At 46.9% G+C, this 15,296-nt stretch overlaps 1 protein-coding gene across 5 annotated transcripts in view; it reads left to right on the top strand.

Moving 5' to 3' along the window:
• The window catches only part of ACSF3 (acyl-CoA synthetase family member 3), a 61,594-nt gene extending 47,775 nt beyond the window's left edge, over positions 1 to 13,819 (top strand). For all 5 annotated transcript variants that reach the window (XR_014222012.1, XM_082232814.1, XM_082232815.1 and 2 more), the window contains 3 exons: positions 8,362 to 8,496; positions 9,228 to 9,339; positions 13,457 to 13,819. Coding sequence is in view for 4 of the 5 variants with exons in the window: in XM_082232814.1 (XP_082088940.1) it covers positions 8,362 to 8,496; positions 9,228 to 9,339; positions 13,457 to 13,574 (365 nt within the window). In the remaining variant the exon portion in view is untranslated. The remainder of the gene's footprint in view (positions 1 to 8,361; positions 8,497 to 9,227; positions 9,340 to 13,456) is intronic.
• The last annotated feature ends 1,477 nt before the right edge of the window (positions 13,820 to 15,296 follow it).

The raw sequence follows: 15,296 nt of genomic DNA on the forward strand, positions 1-15,296 counted from the left end.
CCATACAGATCCCTCAACAGCACTATTAGTGGTTAGTAGCCAAATGGAGATGTAGGAGTGAGTGGCTTGGCATTCGTCAATGGAAGGCTACCTTTGCCGAGGCTCCTGCCTCCTAGGTACCTGAAGCAGGTGTGTGACAGAGAGCTCCTCTGCAGCCTCTCCCAGAACTGTTGGGTTGCCTCCATCCTGCCTCTTGTTGAGGAAGAGCTTATTAGCAGAGTTCTCTGCAAAAAAAAAAAAAAAGCCCTTGAGTGGGTTTCCTTTTCTGTCTTTCTGTTGTTCTTTTTTAAAGGTGTAAATGCCGGGGGAGGCTCTACCAGCGCCTCGCATTCTTTCATCTCGGCAGGGCTTTGCCCTTTCTCGCAGCATGACTCCGACAGCAGGCTCTGTGCTGCTGTGCACAGAATACAAACAAACTCACGGAGTTCGGAGCATGACAAGAATTCCATTGCAGGCAGGCAGGATGCTGCGTGCTCCAGGGCCCTCCATTGCGAGAGCTTCTGAGATCCGCTTCCCTGGTTAACTCCTTCTCTCCTGGCCACGGAGTGCTGACATCCAGGAAAGGCAGCAGAGCACAGCTTCTCCTCATGGAGAGTGCGAGAAATGGAAGGAAAAACAGGGCACTCATAAATATATGCGGTTGGCATAGAAGAGGTGGACACCAGCCTTTGGGTTTAAAATACAGTCACAGCTTTATTGATTAGATAGAGTTCATAAATGAAAAACTGGGACAGTACATATGTCAGAGGTGTCTCTTTTTTCTGTCCAAAAACATCTGAAAGGTTGCAGGTTCCACATCTTTGGCCTCGAGATTTTTATTATGTTAAGCAGTATAAACTTTTTTAAAATAAATACATAATAAACCTACAGGCCTTACTGTTCCACCTGCCAATTGTGATTGGTATTCAATATCTCATAGCCTATAGAAAGGTGACATGCACCCCCCACACCACAAGGAAAGGGGAAAAAAATATGCCCACTCCTAGCTGATAATCATACCTGGTTCCTCTAGCCTAAAACCTGGGGGAACCTGTTGTTACTGTGATTGGCTGTGTCTTCTGTGCAGCCTGCTGGCCACAAATGAGTCTCAGCAGGGTGAAACCTAGATACTACAAGAGGATGGACGACTACAATGGAGAATCAAGTTCTTTATAAGTATTGATAGATAATAAGCAGATGGCAAGGTTCTGAGGAAGGTTTGGACTGTCCTTTTGTGCTGTCTCCTTTCCCCACAGAAGCCTTTGGTGCTTTATTAGTCATTGCAGCAGTAGGAATCCAGAAGACACCAAGTGTCTATAGGAAGAGATGCAGAGGGAATCTCTACCAGCCACCTCAAGCCAAACTTTCCTTACAGTGTGTTATGTTTCAGGCAGCAGTGCCTGCTGCTCAGGTGGGATGCAGCTAGGAGACAAATCCACCCACAGTCTGGTGATCAGAGTCTGGTCAGGCCAGGGTCAAAGTCCAGCAAGGCTGCTTAGCAGACAGGAATCAGATTCTGACATATGTGTTTAGACAAACTGGAAAGTCAGGTTTAAGACAGGGTTTCCCACCATACCCCCCAACAATGGACCACTTGAAAATTGCTGAGGATCTGTGTGGATTTTCATGCCTGTTGTAGTCATTGTATTGCATGGTGCTAGATGTTGTGTGGGTTTTATTTGTGTGTATACAGACTATCCTCATGGACACCTCGGCAGACCACAGCTGGGAACCCCTTGTCTAAGATATGCAGAACAGGGAGACGGTCAGCACCATGGAGAGTTCCAAGTGGAGTTTGGACTAGAAGCTAGTCAAGCTATATTTGAATGTTGCTCCAGCAACTAGTCTCCTCTGACTGAGCCTTGAGTAGGGTTTTGGCTTCCTTCAGGGTGTTGGCTCTATTGCCACAATGAATGAGGCTTTCACTTTTAAAGGGACTTTGTTTGCTCAGGAAGTCTTTGACTGTGGCGTGGTGGTGAATTTGGAGCAGGAATCTGAGGACAGAATGCAGGCCAAAATGGGACTGGCCTCATGGTCCTTCCTGGTGACGAGAGTTCAGAGGAGAATAGGGGTATCAGGAATTATTTGGAAAGTCAAATCCTCTCCTGAGAGTTTCTCTTTTTCTCCTCAAGAAGGAAGGAATCAGACCCCCAGTTGGTAACACTGGCTGTTTTCTCAGAGTGGTGTTCCTGAAAATGAGCTGCATTCCTTGGGGCATGTAGGAATCTTTCTGCCTCCATACAGTAATCTCAGAGTTAATTTTATTAAAGAAGGACTAGGATATTGGTTGAGAAGAAGAAGAAGAAGAAGAAGAAGAAGAAGAAGAAGAAGAAGAAGAAGAAGTTCAAATTCTTAAGAAACTGACTTCTGCATCTCTCGTACTCCCAGTTCAGTTACACCCCTCTCCCTGAAGACTTGCTTGCCTAGCTAAGCCTTTCCTGAATGTTTTTTTTATCTCCTTCCCTGCCAACTCACTTCTCTCTTCCCTGCCATGTCCAGCAATATAGGTTGCAAGCACTCCAAGCAGATACCATACTGGTTCTTTGTCTTCTACAGCAAACATTTGGCCCTGCATAAATGAAATATAAACTGTGTCATCCACCCAGAGCCAGGAATTATGATGGGGATCCATAGTTAGACATATTAGGGGTAGAGGTGAACTGTGAACAGGAGTGGGAGTAAGTTATTTAATCTTAAAGGAAATGTACATTAAGCAATTAGAAGGAAGATCTGAACCACCAGGGGAGTGAAAATCTGCCCCAGAGATAGTCAGGGGACAGCAAAGAAGTCTGATTAGTATTAAAATGGATCTTGGTGAATTTATGAGTGGTGTATAATTTCTTAGTCTGAGGCATTGTGTCACCTGCAGAGGTCTGGAGCTTTGCAAATTGATGAGTGATATAATTTCTTATTCTGAGGCATAGTCGTCACCTGCAGAGATCTGTCAGTTTTTCTCTTCCCTCTTCCTCTTCACTTATTTTGGATTTTAACTCGGGACTTGGATGTACACGAACAGGAGATGCAACATCACATGGTCCCCTGCATTTGACACAGTGAACATTGGTTTCATTTTTGGCTTGCTGGGTCTTATTTTGAGTTACAGTTCAACTGGGGTACTGGAGGAGGGCAAAAGAGGACATAGGCAAAAACATCTCATGGATACTCAAGAGGGTTGTGGATCAGAAGCAGCTGGTGGAAGACTTATTCACAAAGCACATAGGTAAAATATGGAACACGCTCCCGTGAGATATAGTGTTGCATCTCACATCCTGCTTGCAGGCTTCTCGTGGGCATCTGGGTGGCCACTTGGAGAACAGAGTAATGGAGTCTTTGGCTGACCCAGTAGGGCCCTACATATTTACTTATGGCTGTTCACATTGTCCACCGATAAATAAGATGTTCCTTTCTGAACCCTAAGGAGATTAAATGCAAGGAAGAACCTCCCTGCTATAGGAACAATTTCATTTCAAATTATTGCTACAGAATTTGCCAGGCTTTTATTTGATGGAAAAGTTGACCAGACATCTGTTGGACTGGGAGAGGGAAAGTCCACTGGATTCTCCCTCCCTCCCCAATTCTTTTCCATATTGTCTCTTAGCACGAGGCGACAGCCTCTTGACAGGTCAGGGGGGTGTCCGGTGTGCCCCACAATTTAATTAACATGACACTAGAGAAAACCAGGCTGATGCAATCATTCACGAGTGCCTGGGAGACTCGGCCCCTGATGGATGCTGCACTTTCTCCTGCAGCTGCGTGGCCCACGTACCATTGAGGGGAGCTTCATCTTGTCCAGGCTGCTTGCGTGCTCTCGGTGCCCTCCCTTTCCCCCAGTGTGCTATAAATACATTCCCTCAGTCCATCCCAGCACACTGTATCAATCTTGTTTAATAGACTGGAAAGCTTAATGCGCGGTGGCGGGTCGCGGGGAGCATCGGGGTGATGGATTGTGCCTTCCCGGAGTCGAGCACCGTTGATGTATAATGAAATATTTATGATTTATTCCGGCTAATAAACTGGAATGAAGTGTGTGATATATGTGAGCAGATGGGGAACTATTGATGCAGCTTTCATTTGGGGAGTGTGGGGAGGTTTATGTCCGTAACACACACGTACACACATCACAGACCCTTGCATGCCATAAACTCTGCACCTCGCATGGCTGTTGTGGGGACAACCGATTCCCATCCCGTCATTAATCTCTTACTCCTTCCCTCTAATTGTTTGTCATTCTGCATCCCCTCCCGCACCTGTTCTCCACAAGCCTCCTTTTGTACAGAATGCCTTTTATCCAAGCGCTTTGCTGCTCTCTCTGTGTTATATGTGAGCCCTGGGACTCTGCCCCTGCACTGGAATTTTCAGAGTGTGGCATTAACACCTCCTGGGGCAGTTTTCATCTGTGGCTGTTGTCAAGTCCAGCAGGAGGCTGGCATAAGCCCCGGCGAAAGATTCCTTTTGGAGCACTGTCCTGCTGTCCATGGTTTGCTCTTCACTGGAGGCTGATCCATTTGGATGAATGGTCACTGCCCCTTTGACCTCAACCTGCCCCACCTGCCTGCCTTCTTTCTTCCTTCCAACCAGTCCAGGGGATGGCAGTGCCCATCAACTTCCTCCTCCTCAGTCTCAGTATTGCCCTTTTTTAGAATTCCACAAGGAAGAGGAGGAGGAGGAGAAAACTAGAATTAATCGTTGCAGCCTCTTTGGTTCCTCTGACTGTTGGTTTCCCTGTCTTCTGCCCTACCAGTCCCAGTGGGCACTAGCCACCATTGCCCCCAGGCAGGTGCTTGAGGTGCCAAAAACAAAAGGAACAACCCTTTCTCCTCCCCCACCTCCACCAGCCAACAGAGCCAGAACGTTTCTCCAGTTCAAAGCATCTTGCACAACGCTGGATGCCCTTCACTTGGTGCCATGAAAGACTTGAGGAGTCTGTTCTCCACCCATCACATCCTCCACGAGCTGCCCCTCCAGCTGTTCCCCTCTCAGACTAATTAGTTGCATTTGCGGGATAATTTCAATATCTCTCTGATGAAAGCCACCAGAGGAGCACAGAGATCTGCTTCTGCTTCTGACTGCTTCAGAGGAGACCTTCCCCAAAGGGGGTGGGGGTGGGAAGGGAGATGTCTCTGTGCTGAAACGCCCAGCCCTATCCTGTCAACATGCTAGTTTAGAGAGCAAGGGAGCTCTCCAAGTAGCAGGCCTCTGCAAAGGAATCCAGCAGGGAAGATGCCTCATTCTGTCTGTACCTGCTCAAAGTGAATGATCTCTGTGCTACTGAAAGAGTCTGGCAGCTGGGAATTCCCTGGGAGAGTCTGTCAAGCAAAGGAAGACATTCTTAGAAGTCAAAGAGGGACCTGGAATTCTCGCTTCCAGGGAAGCTCCTACCGCCCAACACTTTGGAGTCTAGAGTGGAAGGTGCAAAGAAGCAGAGAGGGGAGCCCTTTTCAAAGCAGTCGCTGTTTCTAAAGGAAGGAAGTTGCAACAGCAGATCACATCTGCTTTCAATGATATCACAGGCCTGCACTGGAATCTTTGTGACTTCTCCTGTTGCACAGCTTGTTGCAGCTTGGTACATCTAGGAATGTATTTGACAGAATATAGCACGTGTATGTGGAGTGCACCTAGTCAAGGAACTAGGTAAAAAAAGAGGGGATTCCTTAGGCACTATTGAGCCTTTTACTATGATCATGTAGAAGCCATCAGCCCTTTCCCTCTCTTGTTTTGATTTTAAAGAAAAACAACCCACAAATTTTCAGGTGTAAAAAGTTCAAAGAGGCATGTCACCAGTGTAATGACAAGAGGCCAGTGAAATGTAGCAGCAGCATGGGGGGAGAATGAAGAGGTGCAGGGGTACATCTGCACAGCTATGCTCAGTCCAGTAATAAGGTCAAAGCAATTAACTGAACGCTGCAGTTCAATAGGAGGATTGAACTAAATATCCCCCAGTACCTTCACTACACAACCTCGCTGTTGAAGCTTCTGTTCTGGGAGGCCTTCATAAAAATAGAGATTGCTACAAGTGCTTAGCAATTGTGCAGTTGTAATTGTCTAAGGCCTTGCATAGAAAGATGTTGGAAAGTACTCTAGCCCACCTCCCCAGCCCTTCCTTGGAAGAAGATTTCGCTTGCCATCTCTACACCTCTCCTTCACAAAGCTACACTACTTGACACCTCTGCATCTTCATATGCAAATTCCATCTCAGGCACTCTTAATAAAACCTGCAAGAATCTTAAAACAGCCACTCTGGAAACACTGCTGCATCCACAGCTTCCTTCCCCTTAAGATAATGAGGGGGAGATGAGCACAATCCAATCCCTTTTTGTCCTGCACATTAATTACGTAGCAGGTCCTTTCCCCCACCCAGGGAGAAGGAGGCCAGCAGTGAGCGCTCTGAGTGAGCTGCCACAGGAGCACCAGCAGAGAGAAATGCAGCTATGTGCTCTGGGAGCTTTTCCTGATAGCCGGTTTAGTTCCAGAGGAAGCAGTGGAAGGCAGGGAAGGAATTCTGCCTGACACTCTGGAATGCCCCTGCCAGTCAAATAATACTGAGTGAAATGAACCAGTGATACAACTCAGTATAAGGCAATTTAGAGTTTTAGACCACATCCACACCATACATTTGAAGCATTATGATACAGTGGTACCTCGGCTTACATACGCTTCAGGTTACAGACACCACTAACCCAGAAATAGTACCTCGGGTTAAGAACTTTGCTTCAGGATGAGAACAGAAATCGTGCTCCGGCGGCAGCGGGAGGCCCCATTAGCTAAAGTGGTGCTTCAGGTTAAGAACAGTTTCAGATTAATAACGGACCTCCGGAACGAATTAAGTACTTAACCCGAGGTACCACTTTACTACCTTAAACAGCTATGGCTTCCCCAAAAGAATTCTGGGAGCTGTGGTTTGTTGAGGGTGCAGAGAATTGTAAGGAAACCCCTGTTCCCCTTCAAGAGCTACAGTTCCCAGAGTTCCCTATGAAGAGAGATTGATTGTTAAACCACTCTGGGAATTGTAGCTGGGGAAGGGGTGGCAGGGGCCCCTAACAGCACCCGTAACAAAGCACACCTCCTGGAATTCTTGGGGGATCCCATGACTGTTTGAAATGGTGACATTTCATGGTGATGCTTGAACTGATGCAGATTTGGCCCTAGTGAGTTCATCCCATTTCTCTCTGCTACCTCATACCTCGAATGCCAACAAACTGTAGCCAGTTGTGGGCTGAGGCAAGAGGACCATTATGACCAGTCCGCAGAGGGCAGACCCTCCATATCTATGTTGGGCTGATGTTTCAGAGAACAGCCTTGTGTTCAGCTGACATTTCAGAATGGCAGTGGATGGCACAGGCAAGAGAGGGGCTTGTGCTTCTCTTGCCTAGGAGGCTGCAGCTTCCCAGAGCCCTGGAGGATGTGAGGGAGGGTAAGTGAGAGAGAAGGCATAAGGATCTGGGAGACAAGCCACAAAAGGAAACCTGGTCATGGCCAGGGTGGACTCCCTCATGGTGGAAAGGACAATGGTAAGCCTTTGGTCAGGCTCATCTAATCTAATCTAACCAATCCGTTTTAGATGAGACTCCTAAGATCCATCTAGTCCTGCATCCTGTTTGCCACAGCAGCCAACCAGATTCTTCCAAGAAGCCCAACAGGCAAGCCATGAAAGTGCTCAGTGGCTTATTGTCTGTGAACATGGAGGTCCCATGTGTCACACTGGTTCTGAAGCTGCTGCACTGGCATTGAGCTACCAACCCAGTTCAAGGTGCTAGTTCTAGTGTGTAAAGTCCTGTGGCTTGAGACCCAAGTGCCTAAAGAGCACATTTCCCCAATGCGACCATCTCAGGCCCTAGAGTTGGCAAGTGATGTCTTCCTTGGTGATGGTGCTGGCATCCTGCTGGTATGGATCAGCAGCTGCTATAAAAAAAAGTTTCCAAATTAGAACAGCCAGGTGTCCACAAACTGCTAGGTATGGCTCATAATCTGTCATAAAATAAGAGAATGAAAACAAATGGAACCAATAAGTTAGCAATGTTTACCATAGCCAAATATCTTTCACTCGAGGTCTCCCTCATTGGTCAGAACAAATAACTATAGTACAGCAAATAGTAAGTCAAATATTGTATGTGCATTGTCATGGGCGTGCATTGTTTTTAATTGGTATTAAAATGCTTTTCATATAATAGAGGCACAACATCAATTCGTTCTTATTTTTGTCCCTCCTTTTTTCATCCTATTAGCTGCCCTCACTAGCCATTGCCTCTTGTCTTTGCCTTCTCTGCCATCACTGCCACACCTCTTCCTTCCTTATTAGTGGCTTCTAGATGTCGATCTCCAGTCTGCTGTTCCGCCCCTAGAAATGTCGCCTACCTCGTCTTACCAGCTCCTTTCTTTTTCCAGGTGACACCGCTGTGTATAAGGAGGGCACCTACTGGATCAGAGGACGGACCTCAGTTGACATCATCAAAAGCGGCGGCTACAAAATCAGTGCCCTGGAAGTCGAGCGCCACCTGCTGGCCCACCCCAGCATTGCTGGTAAAGCCTAGCCCCGCCCTGCAGCTATTTATTGATTTGCTAACATAGTTCAGTTCATGTACTTAGGGCTTTACAAAGCGCAGCAAGGTCTGACAGGTCCCCCAATGGCATTCCACATCCCAGGTAAACCCACCCACCCTCCTTCACTTGCACACACACACACACTCAATCTCTCTCTCTCCCACCAGCTCAAACTAAACTGCCCTGTATACTGAGAAAGACAGTTTGGAGGATTGTAAACAGTATCTGGCAGTGGCTCTCTGTGGTTTTAGGTGGTCCTTCCCAGCCCTACCTGAAGACATCAGGACCTGAACCTGAGACATATTCTCCCATAAATGGCACTCAGGGCAGCTAACGAGCTGTAGTTAAGGCAAAATATAAAACAATTGCAGAGCGTTTAAAGAACGAGAGAGAAAATAGTACAGCTATTGCAAATAAGTAATTTTAATATGTTTTAAAGTAGGATTGTAAATCTTCCTTGATTTTTTTACTATCAAGTGGTATATAAATTTTATGAAATAAATAATAGCATAATGAATAAATTAAATAAGTCATCTCAAGTTAAAACAGTTTTAGCAGCCTGCCCACCAAACTGAAACAGGCACCAAGTTTAACACAGAGACCAAATAATAAGCTTGGACAATGTAAAGGCAGAGCCAGGTGAATTTCTTGTAGGAGGGAGTTCCTCCCACCTTCCCTGTGTGACTCTTTCACATTTCTCCCCTCTCCAGATGTGGCTGTGATTGGTGCCCCAGACATGACGTGGGGTCAGAAGATCAGCGCTGTGGTCAGGCTGCATGAGGGCCAGGCACTGTCTCTCACGGACCTGAAGGAATGGGCAAGGTAACATGGCAGCACCCACTGGGTATGGGGTGTCATGGGGAGGTATAGGGCAGGCCATTGTCTATTTCAGTTGAATACTTACTTGGGAGAAAGGCGGGGTATAAATATATTAAATAAGTAAAATGAATAAATGCAGGATGAACAGTAGCCAAACCAGTGGGTACAAACTAAGGTTATTTACAAGCTGGTTTCCAGACTTCCCAACATTTATGATATTTTTTCCTACAGTAAGAATGAAAATATATTCAGCAGGTAAATGAAAAAGTAAATATCCTGGTAGAATGCCATTCATTTCTCTACTTTACTCCAATATGAATTTCCTACTTCAGCCTTCTCCAACCTGGTGACCGCTGGATATCTTGTACTATAATTCCCATCAGCTCCAGCCAGCAAGACCATGACTCTGCTGGCTGGAGCTAATAGGAGTTGTAGTCCAGAACATCAGACTTTCATCTGGTTGTAGAAGTCTGTGTTTCAATTATCTAGCCAAGAGGGGACAGTTGTCCTCTGTTGCAGTTGAATGCCATCACTGACCAGAGGGTGGCACTGCAGCTATCAGTGTTTAGTAGAGGGGGTCAGGTGACACCAGGAGCCAATAGGGGTCCACTTGGTTCTATAAAGCTGCTGGTTGCATCCTAGCTATTTAGTCTATATATGTTATTCACGTATAGGCTGGGCTGCTGTTGGACTATCTATTGCTACTTCCCTCTAGGCCAGTGGGTCTGGAACAACACAGTTAATTCCTTCTGACTCATGAGGCTACAAACATGGCTCTAGATTTTTTTGTGCAATGGTATTCCTATGTGCTTTCTTGCCCTCCCCTGCTACCAAGCTGGGTCTAAATTAGAGAGCTAGTCTCCAAGGTGTGCTGAAATGATAGAAGCAGAATACACATACATACACACACACATACACTTTTTCATCAGTTCAACTAATACAAATTGAATAAGGGTTCCCTTGTCCCAGGTGGCTGCTCCACCCCCCACTCCCAAAAACATATTGGATGCTTTTTTAGAGGGTATGTGAAACTGGTGCTATTCACAAACCACAGGCATTCTTGTTTCATCCAGGGCTGCACAGCTGCCCAATTAAACAGTCCCCAGGATTTGCAAAAATCACAGTGGGAGGTTTGCAATTTAGCAAATGTGAGGAATACTCTTGCTAGCCTCTGTTGCTCTGAATAAACAGCAAAGAAAACTCACAAAGAAATCCAGAGGTGTGGAGGCCTTGAGCTCTGGCCTCTCACTCCCCTGCCTGCATGCCAGCTTCCTCGCATAACACTTGAGAGGCTAGCTGGGCACTTGCACAGCACCCATACATTTTTTTTTACATAACAAAATAGAAAGACCCCTAAAGGGTCATACTAAAAGCCCATCTAGTTTAGCCTTCTGCTTCCCTAGGGAAGGACCGTAGCTCAGTGGCAGAGCATGTGCTTTGTATACAGAAGGACGTCTTCTCTATGAAACGCTAGAGACCCACCGACAGTCAGTGTAGACAGTGCTGAGCCAGACGAACAATGTAAATGAGGTTCCTACATTCCCATAGTTACGCTGCAACCAACCTGGGGTGCTCACTACACCATGCCCACGTTAGCATTCTCCTAGGAACTGGTATATGTGGCATCTGAAAGTGTGGCCCTGGAAACTGGTTGAGGTGATTATGAACCCAGCAGTGTTGGTTATTGGTCATTTCCTGCTTCTTGTGCTATGGAGGTGGGTTCCCCATCACCACCAAACACGTACAGCCCCACTTCCTCCTCCCAGGCAAAGATTATCCTTGTATAAAGGCCCAGCTCCTCAATAGAAAGAACAGCCCAGTGATGGCCAGAAGAGGGAATGGTATACCAGTGTTACAAAAGCTTCTTCGGCAGGCTGCGCAGGGAGAATAAGGTGTGTTGCATAAAGGCTGTAAGAGGGCGCGAAAGCCGAAAACCAGCCGCGTCAATCGCAGAGGGCCCAGCATAGTTGTTATCAAGCCTTTAACTTCCTTCACTTCCATCACTTCTCGAGCTGTTAGGGTGATGGCAGCAGGGGAACAAGCACTATCCCCTTTCACATCTCCCCTCTTTGCCCTTGTGCCTCAGTTTCCTGCCTGTCTCCTCACAGCCAAGATTGCAGGGCAGGCTGCGAGAGGAGAAATCCAGCCTGAATGCGATGCGTCTCTCTGGAGCAACAGCATTTGAGCACCTCGGGAAGGGTCCTTGGCCCGCTCTCTCCGCACGCTGCCTCCCGGGTCTCACACCCCTGCCGGCTTCTTTCACTGCCGCTCGTCCTGTCTCTCCTCTTTATCTTCCACGCCACTTGCCTCCCTTCGTCCCCCCGCCCCCCGCCACATTCTCTGGCAGGAGACACATGTCCCTCTTCAGAGTGATTCATTTCGTGGCTTTCGCCTCCAATCTGCTCCCGGTGACAAGCGGGTCCTGAGTTTGAGGCCTCCTCCGCATGGCAGAAAGGCATCGATAGTTTGAAAGCAGCGGAGGCACTGAGGGAGGAGAAGAGCCCTGACATGCTGGGCGGGCTTGGCATGTCACTCCAGACTCTGTGCCCACGAGGTACCCGTCAGAGCAGGGCATGCCCTGCAGCCAGCAGTCTAGTGAGGGAAAGCATCCCACATGCTTTGCACACTTTGCAATGGGCAAGGTGACTTTCTTTCGTGCTCAGACAGTCCCCTGGTGGGGCTTTAATAAGATGCTGAACTTGCTTGGCATCCTCCCCATCATGCATGCCTGTGATCAAGAGGAATGGGGGGGGGGCTTGTGTGGAGGGCCGGGAGTTTGCAAGGCTCCTTAGCGCTTATGTTGACAATTTGTCATTTGCTCTTCCTGCCATATCTAATTGCAAGGATTGATGAGAACCCATTAAAAGTGATCCATTCTGCTTCTTGGAGGTGCTTTGTCTGGGCACTTTCTCTCTCTCTCTCTCTCTCTCTCTCTCTCTCTCTCACACACACACACACACACACACTGTGGTATGTTGTTACTCAGCCTTAAGTATCCATGTGCATGGGTGGGTGACCCAGAGTAATATGTGGGTACAGAACGCCCTCCAAGCAGCTGCTCCTCCTGTGCCCCCCTTGATCTAAACCCCCTGGTTGAAGGACAGCGTTCCATCAGAATAGGCACAACCGATTGCATAGGAGCCTAACATGGGCTGTGCTGGATGAGGCCAAAGCAGCTTCTAGTCCAGCATTCTGCTTCCTACAGTGGTCAGCCAGATGTCCTCCCCTAGAAGCTCACAAGCATGAGATAAAAAAGCAGCCCTTGATCTTCCACAACAGTGGTACGCTGCCTCTGAACATGGAAATTCTTATTTGCCATGATGGCTGAGAGCTGCTGAAAGACTTCCTCCTCCTCCTCCTTGACCTTCTCTAGTCCCCTTTTAAAGCTATAAAAGGTCTTGCAGCACCTTGAAGGCTCACATGTTTATTATAGGAGACTCTTTGCTTTGTCCATCTATGCCAGTGGCCATTAGGACAGAAGTGGAATTTGCACTGTACAAAGAAGTGCATTCTTTTCATCTGCCCCACTTTTTGTTTTGATTCCAGATTGAACACTTCTGTCCTTGCTTGTTCTGGTCAGGGGGCCATAGGCCTTATGACACAGTGAACTGTATGCTAGTATATATGGTATATTTGTAGGGAGGGAAAGTGGAAACATGAGCACTTCACCTGGCCCAAGTTGAACAGGGCAGTGTCTCACTGCTCTAATGACTGGAAGCCTTCACTGGTTTATTTCCAGGCTCAAATGTTTGCATAGTTTATATCTGTTGACTCTTCTACCGAGGGGTGCACAGTCCTTTCCTTGAGAGTATTTTGGAGAAGGGATGTAGCTCACTGGGAAAGGTACTGCTTTGCATGCAGGAAGCCCCATGCTCAGTCCTCAGCATCTCCAGGTAGCACTGGGAGAGATTCACCACTGAAACACTGGGTAGCCATTGCCAGTAAATAACACTGAGCTAGATGGATCAAGGGTCTGACTTGTTGTTAGGCAGCTTCCAGTGTCTCTGTCCAGCTCAGTATCACAAGGGAAGCCATGATTCAGCGCTAGGGCAGGAGTAGAGAGGAGATGGACATTTGCGGAAGCAGTCTCTTAACCAGAACATGTGCTTGTGTGTCCCAGAGAGTTCATGGCACCTTACACCATCCCCTCTGAACTGCTGGTGGTGGAGGAGATCCCGCGAAACCAAATGGGCAAAGTGGACAAGAAGCAGCTTCTCAAGCATTTCTACTCCGCCTAGCGATGGGCGCCTGGCGGGAGTCACGCAGGACGGGGAGGCTTCGTGACAACACCCTGGCATGGAAATGTGGGGCAGCGTGGTGAGGTTTTTCCAAAAGTGTGACTGAGTGCTCTGTTTTCCAACTCCCCGGTGCCACCCTTGCATTTTGACAAGTCCTTATCTCATGATGAGTAAGGTTGGACAGGATCTGCGATTTATTTTCTTAACTTGTGAATCAATGTCTCATAAAATCTGGCTTTCTTCTTGCTCAGTCTGTTTTTTGTTTTTTGTTTTTGGCTGGCAATATGTTCTTCCTGCAGCGAGTTCAGGGTTTGGCAGTGGTGTAATTTTGAGCTCCATGTCAGTCAGGATTGCTGGCTTTACCTTCGAGGGCCTGGGGGAACTCAAGGCGTTTTGAACAGAAGCCCCGGCCCCCACCCAAGAGCACACACCCCTACCCACGGAAGGCTTCTAGTTTCTTCAGTTGAACAATTACATGTACAAGCAAACTGATTGTCTGTTCTGCAAACATGGACTTGCTTAGACTCTAAAAAACAAACCAGTGGCTCCTGTCATCATCCACCCCCATCTTTAGGTGTTCTTTGTATACTTTTGGGTTCCTAAAGAGGGAGTGACAATGAAAATTGTTGCTATCCCCTCCCTCCCTCCTACATGCATGCACACACACATCCTGAAGTCCAGAAGAGGGTATATTCCATCAACCCTTCCCTCCTTCTCAGCAATCACACCTGTGGGGCTGAGCATCCACCCAAGCCCCCAATGTATAATGCAGACAACATTTGTACTATAACAGCCACCAGAAAGTGTTGGCTTGTATGGCACATTTGGAAGAGATTAACAATGCAACCCTGTCCATATTTACTCAGAAGTAAATATATTAGGGGTGGACACATCTGACAATAATTTCAGTTTCTCTCAGTTTTTCGTTTTCTCTGTCTTAAGTTCACTTTGCCCTATTTCTGCATCATTTTGAGGTTTTTATTTTAAACGTCTGCATGAACATGTATACATGCTCATGCACATTTCTAATTGACACATTTTTGCCAAATATGCACACTTTTTTAAAAACAGTTTTTCCTATTATGCATTTTTGTGCATTGTTTTCACTGCTATAAACAATTTTTCTTGCACATTTCCCACTAAATATATGCTTTTTATGTTTGCGTCTATTTACGTATTTCCTTTTTTGATGGTGAACTGCATTGCAGAATTCAGAGAAGTGGGAATTTAGAACTATAGCTGCAATTCAGTTTGTGTATTGGTTTGAGAACTGCAAACGAGGTACCAGATCAATTCCCACCCCCACCCCCGCAATTTCTACACCTTAGCAAATATGTGCAGGATTGCAGCCTACTTCAGACTGTGAACCTTACCTGGTTTAGGAAGCTGGAATGTTATGAGAGCCTATTGTACTGATGCTCATGCTTTTCGTAACTGAATGTTACAAAGTGACAAAGCTGCCAGCTGCAACCTTTCGTGTTATAAATTCCGTTGTCTTTGAGGCATTGCAACATTCACCATGGGGGGGGCAGAATCCCCATATGAAATTGGCAGTTTCTACTTAATTCTGAACTCTTTTCTATCCACTTTTGTTTACTTTTCTGTTTTAAAGCAACATCTCAATTTGCACTAATTCTTATAATTAGACACTCTGGACGGCAACAACACTTTGCCAATCAAAGGGCAAAGTGCAAAAGTGCATTCTCTGAGGGCTCATCCACA

This window comes from Podarcis vaucheri (assembly GCF_965113315.1).
Source record: "Podarcis vaucheri genome assembly, chromosome: 7".
NCBI lineage: Eukaryota > Metazoa > Chordata > Lepidosauria > Squamata > Lacertidae > Podarcis > Podarcis vaucheri.